General features: G+C 44.1%; 1 protein-coding gene across 1 annotated transcript in view; it reads right to left on the bottom strand.

Moving 5' to 3' along the window:
• Window positions 1-263: 263 nt before the first annotated feature.
• The window catches only part of LOC146026512 (histo-blood group ABO system transferase 2-like), a 128,885-nt gene continuing 112,968 nt past the window's right edge, over window positions 264-16,180 (bottom strand). The window contains exon 4 of the mRNA XM_083157252.1: window positions 264-2,152. Coding sequence (XP_083013378.1) covers window positions 1,468-2,152 — 685 coding nt within the window. The 3' untranslated portion in view covers window positions 264-1,467. The remainder of the gene's footprint in view (window positions 2,153-16,180) is intronic.

Here is a 16,180-nt window from a genome sequence, read left to right as displayed (position 1 = left end):
TCGATATTTTTACATATCGATGGTCATCCATTGTCTTTGATTGATTGACCTGTGCATCAATCAAAACGAGGGGGGGGGGGCGGTGGGGCTTAGTGGGTGCCGAGCTTTGCTCCGTGTCCCGGCACAAAAAAAGCAAAACATTGTTTTGCTGTTCCATCGATGGAGGGAAACTATGTGGTTCGCCCCCATCGATGGCAAAAATATTCGACATCGGCCATGAACCATCAATGATTTCGAATCAGCCATGGTCGATGGCCATCCCTAGTCTGTAAGGGGTATTGGAATTTCGGGAATGCGATCATCTTTATTACATTTATTTTTCCTGTAGGAGATATCGTCAATTTAATCCACCTCTCTTGCACATTTTTTAACATTGCTACTCTCATACTGAGATCATATAGGAGCCTAAGATCTTTGGGGAGAATTACTGGTATGTCTCTCTCTAATAATCACATACAGGTAAAACATCACAGTAACTGGAAATGTCATTAGAGGAATGGCTGTATCTATAAATCAAGTACAGGTAAAACATCACAGTACCTGGAAATGTCATTAGACGAATGGCTCTAGCTATTAATCACATACAGGTAAAACATCACAGTACCTGGAAATGTCATTAGAGGAATGTCTGTATCTATTAATCACATACAGGTAAAACATCACAGTACCTGGAAATGTCATTAGAGGAATGGCTGTATCTAATAATCACATACAGGTAAAACATCACAGTACCTAGAAATGTCATTAGAGGAATGGCTGTATCTATTAATCACATACAGGTAAAACATCACAGTACCTGGAAATGTCATTAGAGGAATGGCTGTATCTAATAATCACATACAGGTAAAACATCACAGTACCTGGAAATGTCATTAGAGGAATGGCTGTATCTAATAATCACATACAGGTAAAACATCACAGTACCTGGAAATGTCATCAGAGGAATGGCTGTATCTATTAATCACATACAGGTAAAACATCACAGTACCTGGAAATGTCATTAGACGAATGGCTCTAGCTATTAATCACATACAGGTAAAACATCACAGTACCTTGAAATGTCATTAGAGGAATGGCTGTATCTAATAATCACATACAGGTAAAACATCACAGTACCTGGAAATGTCATTAGAGGAATGGCTGTATCTATTAATCACATACAGGTAAAACATCACAGTACCTGGAAATGTCATTAGAGGAATGGCTGTATCTATAAATCACGTACAGGGAAAACGTTACAGTATAAGGAAATGTGATTACTCCTGTATAAAGGTCCATTTCATTGTCCATCATGAAGGATGGATTGCGGTGATCAGTTCATAAACAAATGTTTCACAACATTGTCACATTACTGTCAGAATAATGTACCATATATTTTCCTCACAGTGTACATATTTGACACCCATACTAATATGGGCAGATGAAAAAAGTATTCTAGGAAATTAGTCACTTAGCCAATAGCATTTTTTAGTTCCTCACTTCATTATGGTTTTTATGCACAGCTAGAAACCGCCTCTTCTTTATAAATTCGCCATGGGGCAGATTGGTGTCCCACAGATATTCAGGAGATAGCACCTTGGTAGGTTTATTGTATACCAGATACCTGTTCAAGTGAGATTCCTCCTGCCACACAGCTTCTATAGACTTCTTCTTGTCCTCTATGATGCCTTTCTGACAAGCCAGGCTGAGCTTGTAAATTTCTTCCACTTTTCCACCATATAAAGCTGCCATGTAATAGAAATCTCCTTGGCCAGGAGGTATGTATGCTGCAGAAATTGGTCGACGCTCATAAGAAAAGTGCTCCGGATTACCGAGAAAGTATCCTGGGTGGAGAGTGGCTACAAGGTCACCAAGAATTTCAACTCCCATGTGATCATTAAACACCATATCCACATCGGCACATATCAAGTAGTCGATCTCTTTCGGCATTCGTTCCTTAGTGAAGATTGTGAGGGCCTCCATCCTTCTCATCGATACATCCTGCCAGCGTTGGTCGGCGGTGACCTCGTGCAGTTGTAAGATACGATCATTAGCCAGTTTGGGTTTAACCACATCGCTGACCTTGTCGGTGAACACATAATATGTAACTTTGTGGCCAACCATAAAGAAACGTTCTGCGGACTCCAGGAAGGGCTGAAGGAACCGGATATATCTGGAAAGAAATACTTTATCATTGCTCAAAACATACTAAACTTATAACATCTAACAAACCCAGGAAACATTAGCAATCCACATTATGTTAATGCTGTGATAGGGTTATATGTTGCTGTTAAAAAAAATACTAAAATTCATAAACAATTTTAGGAAATCATTGTAATTCATTGCACCCATTCCCCAATATGCTAGGCTCTGTCCATTTGTCAACAATGAATGTTCACAGCATGTTGATTCCTGGGCATCATATGTGTTCAGCACCACTGCTGGTTATAAATATGTCTACTTATGACCCTTGATCGCACATAGAAAGCAAAGTGATAGAGATGTGACTGTGACTTCACAATGTTTGTAGTTGCTTGGTACTGATAGCAGTCAATTAAACATAGGAATGAGCGAGTTTGAATTGGGGGAATCTGGACACCCCCAATCCGAACAGCTTTTCGAGCCTGTTTGGGATTTCCCACCCAAGCTCACGAGATCCAGACTTATTGAAAGGGTGGGCGGACGGGCGCCATCTTCACTCCAGTCTCGGAGAGTGAAGGAGAGGCAGCGTCCTCTCTGTCGGCCTGCCCGCCTGCTGTCCCGCAGTCTCTAGTCCAGTCCAAATAGTGCTTATAGTCCAGTCCAGTGATAGTTCTGTTAGAAAGGGACAGGGTAAGGTTTGTCTCGATGTGGTGCACCAGAAGAGAAAAAAACGACGATATAATATTTTCCCTTTTAATTAATTATTGTTAAGACTGTGAAATATAAAACCAACACAAAACATATAACACAAACAAAGTGAATAAGTGCATGTTAAAAAAGCACATGCGGACTCGCCATGCGCCTAAAATAATCCTCCTTAAATTGGTTTAGTGTGTCGCAGATAGATGTGGGTCCCTTATAATACCTTGTCTTCCTTTGATAAATATGGCTTAATTGACTAATTCCCTACGAGAAAGGAGAATTCTGTACATCAGGGGCTTACTTACCTTATTTCAATGTGTTGCTGTGTGTTGGTCTTGCATTAAATGTAAATTGATCCCAGATTAGTAAGTATGTTGCCAATGCGGTGTGGGCCTGTTACTATGTTGCTATTAAACTATCTGCCTGCTGTCCTGGAGGTATTAACCGCAGACAGTACACATGTAGATTCAACACATTTAGCTCTTAATACCTTCACTATTTATAAGATATAATTGTAAGCCGCTCACTGGGTTCCTACCCTGGCTCTAGTGAGTGCCAGTATCGTGGTTGGGCCTGGTGCTGGTTCTTAAAATACAGGGGGACCCCTAGTAATTTTTTCCCCAAATTTGGGAACCAGTACCGGCCCTTGGGCCTGGTGCTGGTTTAAAAAAATCAGAGGAACCATATTCAAAATTTTTCCGGATTTTTTACAACCAGGACCGGCTCTGTGAGCCTGGACTGGTTACGGCCAAGGCGGGGTGGGGTTTTTTTCACAACGTTTAAATATTTATTCATTTTTCAATTTATTTTTTTTACACTGCAGATTGCATGGATCTGACTGATCCATGCAGGCTTCCTATACAAATTCATATTAGCGGCTGTATATACAGCCACTAATACAACTTGATAAGCCATCGGAAAATACAAAGCAGTCATATTTGACGGCTTTGTAAATTCCACTATGAAATACAAATTTGCATACGTCTATAACAGCCGTATTCATTTGTATTCATTCCTATTAAGTTTAAAAAATCGTATTCATATTCTTAATACATTTCCCCCTATTTATCTCACAAACAAATAATACTTACATTTGTAACATCATTTAGGGCCAGATGTACTAAGCTTCAAAAGTGATAAACTGGAGAGTGATATACAACCAACCAATCAGCTCCTGTCTGACATTTTTCAACCACATGTGACATGGCAGGTAGGAGCTGATTGGCTGGCTGTTTATCATAAGTGCAGAACAGAAGAAAGGTGCCAGAGTGGTATAAACATACATACCACTAAATAAGATGACAGCAGAGATAGCTACAGACTCGCTGGCTCCGCAGAGTGACTCGAATCATTCAGCTGAGCTGGTGAGTTGGGTCACTCACTGCTTACTGGGGCGAGTCAGCAGCACTGCAGCAGTAGCCCCACCCCCACCTCTCTCAGACTGACAGACTTGAGTCAGCATGAGCAGCGACTCCTTCCTCTCTGCGCCGGAGCCTGGCCGGGGGTGTGCTGTGCAGTCATGGCTACGCAGTTCCCCCCACATGTAACACAACAGTGTCCCCTCCTCTCTGGTCATAGCAGCACATATACTGGGGAGGCTGCAGCAACAGATCACCCCTTACCTCCCTGTCACACACACACACACACACACACACATACACACCAACAGTGATCAACTGGATTATGTAATAACATACATAACATGGAAATACAGCAGCATACAGCCACTGCCCCCTGTCACTTGGCAAGTGCTCCTTCCCATGTAACAATGTGCATCACTAACTGACATCATCCTGAACAGCAGCAGCCATGTTCACCGCTTAGGTAGATGGCCCTGGTACCTCAGTTTGGGAGTCAAAAGGGCGGGGGAGGAAGGGTGTGTGTTAGAGATGGGTCGTTCGTGAACGAACCGGTTCTTTTGAACGGATCCCATTCAAGAACGGGTGAGCCGCCAATCCCAAAAAGGTGATCCGTTTCAGTTTTGTTTTCCATTACAATGCATTTTCTTGATCTCAGTGCTGCCACCTGTGGCAGCTGAGATGTACTACCTCTGGTGGCTGAGTACAGTGCTTTGACTACAAGTGATAGAAAGATTAGCTGCTGCTGCCAGGGATGGCCATTGGTGCAGACGCCATCGATGGTTGCCATCGATGGCGATTCTGCACCCAGCCATCGATCAGTGTTTTTACTCGGCCATGTATATTCCCCTTCCCTTAAAAAGTGATCCGAGGATCAGTCTAAAAGATAGGTATCTTTTCACTGAGAGATCTGTCGGGTCCCGGCTCAGCTTAATGATCCGTTTTTGACCATCTCTAGTGTGTGTCACTGATGCAGGGCTACGGGCTGAGCTCATCTGTTATTGAACGGGCTAACCTGGCAGACACCCAGTGGGAGGGAGGCAGGGAGCGAGCAATTATTATTGGCTGGCAAACCTGGGAGGGAGACATCCAGGCCAGTGGGAGGGAGGCAGGGAGGGAGCAGCTGTTATTGGCCGGCAAATCTGGGAGGGATGATGGCTCACAACTCACTAGTGAGTCAGGGGCAGGGCTGCTGTGCCTGAACAAATCCCTGAGTCTGCCAGTGAGTTGAGATTGTTGTTCATCAGTTATTCAGTGACTGATCAGATTCATGCAGCAGTGCACTAGCCTTCACTAGATGGACCCCTGCAGTACACTCACTGCTCAGCTAACTGCTACTGCTAACTGTGACTGTGGCACACCCCTGCCCTGGAGGCTAGCAGTGGGTGATATAATAAATCTAATTATCCAAGCACACCAAAAAAAAAAGTAAGCAAAACAAAATTTCCCACAGGAGAGAGGAGTCCTGTATACTCACAGATGTTTTATGAGGAATTTAGCATTTTGCAGTTTTATTTGACTTAGTTCCAGACTGAGGGGTAGATTTATTAAGCTCGTGAAGTGATAAACTGTCTGTTTTTTATCACCAGCCAATCAGCTGATACCTGTGAAGTTACAGGCTTCGTTTGAAAAATGACATGCAGGAGTTGATTGGTCGATGATAAAATCCACACAATTTTTTACTTCATTGAGCTTAATGAATATACCCCTGAGTGATATGTGTTTCATGGCTGTTAAACTCTCTCCCCTCAGCCAGAGAAAATGTGCATATTCAGTAACTAAGATGCAACCAATGATTAGTAATAATCAGGGCTATTTTTGTGCAGGCTCCAGCAGGAACTGAGGCCCTTATTCTAGTTCACACTTTCAGACAAAATATTTCTTAGATGGACAAAACCATGTGAACTGCAGGTGAGGCAGGTGTTACTTGTGCAGAGATAATTAGATTTGGGTGGGGTTTTACACCTGCCTCACCTGCAGTGCACATGGTTTTGTCCATCTAAGAAATATTTTGTCAGAAAGAGTGAACTAGAATAAGGGCCTCAGTTTCTGCTGAAGCCTGCACAAAAATAGCCCTGGTAATAATATATCAACATAACACTGAATCTATGTTAGTATATTATTAGCATTCATTGCACTGTGTAGCTCGGCGGGTAGGTGTTCCCTGTGTGATAACTGTACTGTCTCTGCTTATATTGTTACCTACCTACCTACCTGGCTGCTGCAATGACCAGTGGCGCCACTGATGGCTGCCTAGGTGCTGTGCAGTTTGGCGGGTATGTGTTCCCTGTGTGATAACTGTACTGTCTCTGCTTATATTGTTACCTACCTACCTACCTGGCTGCTGCAATGGCCAGTGGTGCCTAGGTGCTGTGCAGCTTGCAGGGTATGTGTTCCCTGTGTGATAACTGTACTGTCTCTGCTTGCATTGTTACCTACCTGGCTGTTATTGCAATGACCAGTGGCGCCGCTGATGGCTGCCTAGGTGCTGTGCAGCTCGGCGGGTATGTGTTCCCTGTGTGATAACTGTACTATCTCTGCATGCAGTATTACCTACCTACCTGGCTGTTATTGCAATGACCAGTGGCGCTGTTGATGGCTGCCTAGGTGCTGTAAAGCTCGGCGGGTATGTGTTCCCTGTGTGATAACTGTACTGTCTCTGCTTGCATTATTACCTACCTGGCTGTTACTTGCAATGACTTGTGGTGCCACTGTTGGCTGCCTAGGCGCTGTGCAACTCAGTGAACATATGTTCCCTGCATCTACAATCCCCAGGGCACATCGAGCGTATACATGTATGTGTTATGTATATCTGTACTATCACTGTTTAACTGTCACCTAAACGGCTGTTGCACAGCAATCCAAATCAAATTCCTAGTATACGCAAGTATACCTGGCCAATAAAGCGGATTCTGATTTTGATAAGCCTCCCCCAGATGCACTGCACAATCAGTATTAAAGCTGGATAGCCAATCCACATGCATAGCATGGAGAGCAATAAGACCTAAATTACAAATCTTGAGCTCTGTATCTGTTTCTTTCATTATGGGGCAATCCCAATTTCACTCCTCATAAGATTTCCCTAATATTCCATTTGTGGTATAATGGAGGCCTACGAAATCTACATCATTTCCTTCAACAAAACACGATGACTCTCCATAAACATTCCCGTATAAAAGAAAAATATCCCTTACTAGATATTCCTATATTTCCGTTTTTGCAGGCTATAAGTTATGTGCAAATGACCATTTCTTCCCTGACAGAACTCGATAAAAAGAATGGCCTAGATGGGGCACTAAGACATAGAACAGAGAAAGGTTTTTCCACCTCATTAATATATGCCCACTCTCGATCACTGCTAAATATTGACGCTGGCACAGTGGGATTGCTACGGTCAACATAAAATGATACAAGTAGTTGGTGTCTGTCTCATATTCAAAAATGCATCATAACATTTTACACAGGTCCTACTACACACCAAAATTACAGTTTTTTATAGGAGATCCCTATAGGCTGCCTTTGGTCATATCCAAAGGTCCAAACATTATGGCATGACCTTCAGACTTATATTTAAAAGGATTTGAACATATCATTTCAAATTAACAAGATGTGGGCATTTTGGGGCATATACCCTAAAACTCTGTCCCCTACCCTATCTAAGGGCAACCGCATCTTACTTCATAAATTGGCTGCCGCAACCAAGAAAACCATTCTTTCTCAAAGAATTCAACCTGACTCGATCCCATTAACTGTAATGCATCCTTGAACTGCATATATGTTCTCTATGGACTGGACAGACACCACACTTCAGAAAGACAAATTGACAGTTTTTTTTTAAACAGGATTACCATATACAGTATACATACACTGTCATCACCTATTAAAGATGCACAGTGGCGGATTCAGGGGGGGGCACCTGGGCACGTGCCCCCCCTGTCATTAATTTTGTAGCTGAGGACCAGGGCTTTCCAACGAGCCCAGCCCCGTGTCTCTAGCCTCCCGGGAACCGGAGATATCGCCTGGCAAAGCTGTAACTTTTTTTCCCCATAGGATAATATGGGACCCGTCAATTCCGACCTCCCCACCCGGTTCCGGCGGCTGCCAGTTCCCCCCCTGGCATCGCAGAAGCTTGTGGTTGATCTCATTCCATTCCAAATCGCTGGGCCTTCAATATGATACCAGGCTGGTCCATATCGGTCAATCGGTTTCAGAGATATTGCATGTAAACCAATTTTTTTATTTTTGAAATGTAATTTCATGGCTGTTCATGTTCTTTGAGGGCAAATTACTCTGGAACCAAACATTCCAGTTTCACTGGACCAAAATCATTCAAAGCCCACTCAAAAGTTCTTCAATATGATATTTGTCTCATGTAAATGGGTCAGTTGGTTCCGAAGATATAGCCGGTTAAATTAGATAACTGGTTAAAGGGGGGAAGGGGTGGTTTTTTCTCCCCCTCACACCAGAAAATGCAGGGACTAGGCTGGTGTAAAAGGGGCCAACCTGGGAATGCATTTTCTGGTGTGAAAGGGGTATATTTTCAAATAGCCGGGACCTGCAGTGCTCTGAATACAGCCAGGCTCTGACACTGTCAGTGGCTATCACTTCTGCCTTGCGGCAGCTGTCCCCGTTTACCGCGAGCATGTTTTCCCCCTTGGCAATGAGCATGTAATCCCACATGGCAATGAGCATGGAACCTCTGGCAATGAGCATGGAACCCTTGGCAATGAGCATGTAGAGAAGCAGCACTTATGTAGCATAATTTTTAATAGGCATTATGGTGTTTGGCATAATACATAATGGACATAATAGCCTGTAACTTAACGTGTAATGGACATTATGGTGTAAATGTTTAATGCGCGCCTTTGGCGCACAATGTCCCTGTTTATGAAGCGTATTGTGAATTTTGGCTTAATCTGTGTGGCATTATGTGAATTCTGGCTCAATCCATTTGGCATTATGTGAATTTTGTCTCAATCCATTTGGCATTATGTGAATTTTGTCTCAATCCGTGTGGCATTATGTGAATTTTGGCTCATTCCATTTGGCATCATGTGTAAGGGGCAAGTATCATGGCAGTGGCGGAAGTTCGTCCCAGTTGCCCGGAGGCAAGATAAATATTGGTGCCCCCCTCCCCAACACACACACACCATCTTATATATGTATGTATGTATGTATGTTATGGATATTATGTTTAGAATAAAGAGTGTGTGACATCTATGGTCCTGCTAGGAGGAGGAGACAGCCACAGAAGTGATATCAATGGCTTTCAATTAACTGATTCAAACTCACAGTGGAGGAGAGGTGCCCTCTTTGGAGCAGGAGCCCGGCGGCAGATGACTCCATTGTCTCCCAGAGTTCTGCCTCTGTATCATGGGGTGTAGTATTTTGTTGCATAATGTGTAGAAGTTGTATATGGTGTTGTACACTACACTCAAGGACACGCCCCCTGTTGAGTGGCCACACCCCCTTTCCTGGAGCGCGCCTCCGGCGCGCGCACAATTGCATCCTTCACATTTGTCGCCATGGTGAGCCTGCGTACTTTAACTGCCAGGGCCTATTTTTAGTCCCATTCCCACCCTCTCTCTGCCACTCTCTTAGCATGTACACTGGCACCACTAACACTGCCCCTCCCCCACCTAAACCCTCTTTTATCATGGTGCCCCCCCTGTCATTTTATCCTGGATCCGCCCCTGAAGATGCACTTCATACATGCTTTCAACTTACCACTTGTATAACATGGAAGTGATTGCTGAAGGTATCCCATTTCGACCTGTTTAACAACCCATTTCAATTAATTTCATCTATTTTTTTTTTTCAGATTTCATGAAGGTCTGTTTTAGTCTTGTTTTATTAAGATCACACTTTGTCTTGTGTATATTTTATGTGATTACCAACATTTTATTATCACAATGTTTACATCAATGTCAACAATTTGTTGTACCCGTTTTGTGTCTTGGACATGTATTGCTAACATTTCTGTGATTATCTGTCAATAAAATTATTTAAAAAAAAAAGTTGGATAGCCAGCAGCAGTGAGCCGACTCCCAGAGAATTGTCACTGAATCACTTCCTGGTCTGCCAGCTCTCTGAGTGACTGAGTTTCTGCAATTCACTGAATGTGTTGTGAGCCATGGCTTTCTCGGGCGCAAAACCAAAAGAACCGTGACTCGATTCACTGAACTGAATTGGGCCATGTATCTCTGTGAAACACTTTGCCCATGACTGGATGGCTGTGGGAAATATTAAATATATACATACTATTACACTTCCTCTAATGTATATAGATTCTGGGGCCCGGGAATGGAGATGGGACTTCTGGGGTGAGATTTAATAGGATGAGAGATTCAAAAAGTGAGAGATTTGGTAAGAAATCTCCAGTTTTTTTAAAGCGGCAATCATTTACACTGCAAAACCAGTTTGATTTTGAAGTGTAAATGATTGCCGCTTTAAAAAAACTGGAGATTTCTTCCCAAATCTCTCACTTTCTGAATATCTCATCCTATTAAATCTCACCCCTGGTGTCATCAGATGCGGGTCACGTGGTCTGATAGCGCTAAAGAAAGCGGAAGTAGACTCAATAGAAGAGAAGCTGGAGACTAGCTGGTATTAGTTAAAATGCTACATCTTACTCCAAGAAGCAATTTGATAGGCTGGATGTAAATCAATAAATCGACAATCAGGGAGATAATGGGGGAACTTTACTAAGATGTGTATTCTACTTCACATGTGATGTTGCTATGAGCAACCAATCATATCCTGTCTACTATCTCCTAGAAGGTGCTAAATAACAAAGTAGATTCTGATTGGTTGTATTTTCCCTGCATAGAAACAAAATAACTCACCCAAATCTAAATCTCTATGCACATGTTACATCTGCCCCCCCCCCCCCTGCAGTGCACGTGGTTTTGTCCATTTGAGAAGGAATTTGCCTTTGCGAGTGAACCAGAATAACACACCTAGTGAGGAGGTTGATATGACGTGAGTGCAATTTTTTTTTTTTTTAATATCAAGGGATCTATATTGCAGCCAATGTGCTAAATTATATAGAGACCCAAACATAAGACCCCATGAGCATTATATAATATATGAGCGTGGGGAGAGTGTGAATTGTAGACCTAATACCCTATATTAACATACTATTTACAAACTGATGGGTCTCTCAAGGGCAAACTGGTCCAACTTGTCCTTAGGACAATTCAAAGCATTGTATGGGGGCCTTTACAGCCTTTAAATACCCCTTTCACACCGGGCACCCAGCAATTACCCTGCATTTTTAAATTCTGGGTAATTTTGCCTGAGTGCAGACGGACCCCATTCACACGACCCGCAAATTACCGGGTTAAAGCTTTTCAACCCGGTCATTTGACAAAAAAAAACAACAAGCGATTTTACAGGGTGTGATGCCATTTAATGTACTATACACTTGTATGACATACAATGGGATTTAGGCACCCCCCCACCCCACTATTTACGCCACCCCGAAGCGTGGCGAGCGCAGCGAGCCCCATGAGGGGTGGCGGAATGCGTCCCTCTGACCTTTTCATACCCCCACTATCCACGTCGGCATGGAGTTCATTTTATATGGTGTCACGGGCGCAGCAAACCACCTAGTCCGAAGCGTGGCGAGCGGACGTGGAATACATGTAATTTGCGTCCTCTAGCGGGGCTCACTGCGCTGGCCACACTTCGGACTCGGTGGCTCGCTATGCTCTCCACACTATAGAAAGTCAACTCCATGCCGACGTGGATAGTGGGGTTATGAAAAGGTCAGGAGGATGCGTTCCACCACCCCTCACAGGCCTCGCTGCGATCGCCACACTTCGGGGTGACGTGGATAGTGGGGGGGGGGGCCTAAATCCCACTGTATGTCATACACCCCATGGCACCCTATAAAATCGCATTCGATCGCATGCGATTTTATGTGCGGTGCGATCGCATGCGATGCGCTCATCGCACAGCCAAAAGGCCAGAGAGCAGTGAATAAATTACATAGAAAAATTGCATTGCCTCGCATGCGATCGCATTGCATGCAAAAACGCATGCGATGCGATTTTCTTGCGCAGAATCGCCCACTAAGCTATTTGCTTCATTGGGGGCCCGGCAAATACATAAGTACCACAGACTACCTAATATTCTAGCACAAAACCCAGGAATTTAACACACTCCCAGATAGCAGAGAATTAAAATTATTCTTGCAGAATAAGAAAAAAATCTGACAGCCACCTTGACATTTAAAAAAAAATTCTATCTTTTTGTAAGCACCCATGTTGATTTGTCGTATGATGTCATGATTTTAACCCCTAAAAATTTCACCTCAGCAAACAGTAGTTTGCAGGAATCTATGGCCTGCAAACTTTCTTTGTTCTAGGGAATAGGCTAGAGCATTATGTTGGGGTACACCAGGAGGTGATAAATTACGTTACCTGAGAGGCGATTATATTATGCAAATGAACAATCCTATTAAACAGCTGGAGATGAATAGCTGTGAGCGTATGCGATTCCAAATTGAGGCTTGGAACGCATGTGTTAAAATGGCCGCCGGAGCCTATAAATATACCCATCTGATACTGAGGCTTGGAACGCGAAACCAGGAAGTGGGGGCGCAATGAGAGCGCGAACGGGAGCGCTATAAAAATACACATCACTGATACATGGGCTCAAACTGAGGAAGCCGCCGAGCGTGTTTTCAGGCGGAGAAACGCGTATTGGAGTGAGCCCCATATTGCCTGATCCTGCATTTGTATTCTCAAAGTCACCAGCGCTATATGTGGATTACAAATACCCGAATTGGGGTGCCTGGAAGCAGGAGTAAATCTCCCATTGGAAAAGCTTATCCGGATACTTATCTGGTAATTAGAGAGACTGATCCTGTTTCCTATCCCACAAGCGTCTGACCTAATAAAAGGGTCCCTATTCAAGTGCAGGACTGGTAACTATTAATGCCTCATAGCCTCATATATTGTGAACTGCAATTATAGCCTCAAAGCAAAAATTATATGCAAAACTGCAGTCTCTATATGTTACTTGTTGTATGTCTAGTCTGTCTATGTTGATATTGTGCACAATTCTATAATGAAATAATAATATATGTTTCTTATATTTTAAATAAATATTTTTTCATTTTTTACTAAATATCACTGTGTCATAATTGCTGAGCAGAACTGCGCTTTTTAAAAGCAACATACACCTAGGTGTCGGTTGCTTATCCTCTATCTTCTAGGGAATAGGATTGCCACCTCGCAACAGCTGGTGGGTTAGGCTGGCAAGCCTCCCGACTGCGCGGAAAGGTAAAGTGAAAAGATTTTTCACTTACCTTTCCCCTGATCTAGGGAGTGGGTCCGGGCGCCGGGCGCGTGCACGTTTCTGGAGGAGGTCTGGGGTCCCTTGGAAACAGTCTCTGGAGAGGTCTAGAGGGATCTTGGGCCCCTTGCGCAACTGATTGACTAAAGGGAACCAGATCCTGGAGGGCCACACTGGGTAGACCAGGATTATGTGGGGTACTTTGTCTATCCTGATCTTTTGGAGGACTTTTAGCAGTAAGGCTGGAGGGGGAAATGCATATGGAAGGGAAAGGTCTGTCCATGGGAAGGACATGGCATCCATGTGTGATGCTTCCTTCGTCCATACCCTGGAGACAAAGGTAGGAACCTGTGCATTGGATGGGGTCGCAAAAAGGTCTATCCCCGGAATTTCCGAACGTTTTGATAATGTTCTGGAAAACCTTTGGTCTGAGGGATACCCTGTCTAAAGAGAGATGGTCCCGGGATAAAGAGTCTGCCAGTTCGTTTAATTCCCCCGGTATATAAACGGCTGTGAGGAGACTGTTCCTCTGGACTGCCCAATTCCAAATCTCTACTGCTTCTAGACAGAGGTGGAGAGATTTGGTGCCTCCCATCCTGTTCAGATACGAAACTGCCGTCCTGTTGTCTAAGCAGATCTGTATAGAGATCACCTGAGTGTGGGGAAGAATGAGGGAGTGTAGTGCTAGTTTGGCCGCCCTCAGCTCTAATAGATTTATGTGGAACCTGGTTTCCTGGGTGGACCAAACGCCTCTTATTGCTTTGTTCTGTGTGCATGCCCCCCAACCCATCAGGGAAGCATCTGAGGAAATTATTATGTTTGGTATTGGGTCTAATAGAGGTCTGGGCGTTGGTAAGGGAAGAATTGTCCAGTTCTCTATTTCTGTTCGAACTGGAGGGGTTAATTGGATTTTCTCTCTCCAGGAAAAACCTTTCCTGAGTAGGTTCCCTAGGAGGAACTGAGAAAATCTGCATAGGAGAGGAACTTGCAGAAATCCGGGACCCAGAGCTCTCATTTTCCCTATGAGTTTGGCTAAGTCTCTCATCGACAGCTGGCGATGGAGAGTACGAGAAATGACTCATTGTACTTCCGTCCATTTCTCTGGTGGGACTGCTATCGAGAAGGAGGTGGAGTCTATCAGGAATCCCAGGAATATTGACTGGCACGTGACCAGAATCGATTTGGGGTAGTTTATGGTGAAACCCAAATCTAGGAGAAGGGTTGTAGTCAGATTCTATTGCGAGAGGAGAGTCTCTCTGTCTGGGTGAACTACAAGTAGATCGTCCAGATATATTAGGCAACGGATCCCCTTCTGACGAAGGTGAGACACTACCGCCTTCATCAGGTGAGTAAATGTGTACGGTGCGTTCGACAGCCCGAAGACCATCACCGTTCATTGGTATAGTGTGTCCTTCCAGAAGAATCTTAGGAATCTTCTGTGGTTTTTGCAGACCCGTATTGAATAGAAGGCCTCCTTGAGGTCTACCTTGATACAATAGTCGCTTTGGGAAAGTAGGAATGGGACTTCTGGTAAGCCCTCCATCCTGAATGTGCATCTTTTTATGAAGCGATTTAGGTTTTTGACATTCAGGACGTGTCTGTAAGTGCCATCTGTTTTCCTTATAGGGAAAAGGTGGCTGATCCAACCTTTTTTGGTTTTGTCCGCTAATTCTATCTTGCCCTGCGCTAGTGCTAAGGACAACACTTCGTCTAGCAGCGGGCTGCAATTTCTTGTACAGGGAAATGCTTGGCGCGGAAAATGGATAAGAGGTACTGTAGTAATAGCCCTTTCTCTATAATTTTTATAATCCACTTGTCTGTGGAGATTGTTTTCCAAACTGTTATAGCTTGAGAGAGGCCAAGGTGGGGGGTTATGTCTACGGGACTTACCATAACCTGCATCTCTCCTTGAGGGGTTCCTGTTGTAGGACGTTCCACCTCTCGTGGGTCTTGTCCTGTAGGAGCCTCCTCTAGATCCACTGTAGTCTCGGGCCGAACCACTGGCTGACGCAGCTCGACCCTCTTGGGAAAAGGTCTTCTGGAGGATTCGGGGCCTTTTAGATCTGAGAAGGATCTGTGGGCCTTGTATCATATCTTAACCTCATTAATGAAGTCTAGACCAAATAGGTCTCCATCTACCAGGTTGGGTACCTCCACGGGCTTAGGGGCGAGGTTAGTTAAACCCACCTTTGTGAGCCAGCGTACTCTGCGGGTATTTGTTATATAATCGAAAGTTTGGTCAATCATTAAAGTGGCTCTGCTAATGGCCTTAAGGTGGACGTTCTTAGATGCTATTATGGAGTCTAGAGAACCCCCGCATTCTCCCTCTTTTTCTGCTTTATCCAGGATAAAAAGGAGGAGACAAGCTGCGTCTGACACTTTCAGCGGTATTTTTCTTAGAAGCTTGTCGTTAGCGTCACTTTGGGTTCTCTCCCCTATTAGTGAGCTGAGACCCGGGTCAATTTCGGGAGCAAATAGGGCTGGTATATCGGGTATGCCAGTATGGCATCCTCTTTCACCAGAGCAGTTCTGAATGCTAACTGGGCAAAATTGTAAACCTCTGAGCGTTCATTAAGTGCCCAATGAGAGGCGTATAATTTATTGGGTGGCGTTCTGCCTGCCAATTGTACCCTGGCCATCTGCAGGTTGCTGTACTCGCTCCTTTTAGAGGATGCGGACGTTCTAGTAACCTCCTC

This window comes from Crinia signifera, chromosome 8 (genome assembly GCF_055691185.1).
Source record: "Crinia signifera chromosome 8, ASM5569118v1, whole genome shotgun sequence".
In the NCBI taxonomy this organism is placed as follows: domain Eukaryota; kingdom Metazoa; phylum Chordata; class Amphibia; order Anura; family Myobatrachidae; genus Crinia; species Crinia signifera.
This window is presented reverse-complemented; position numbering and strand designations above follow the sequence as displayed.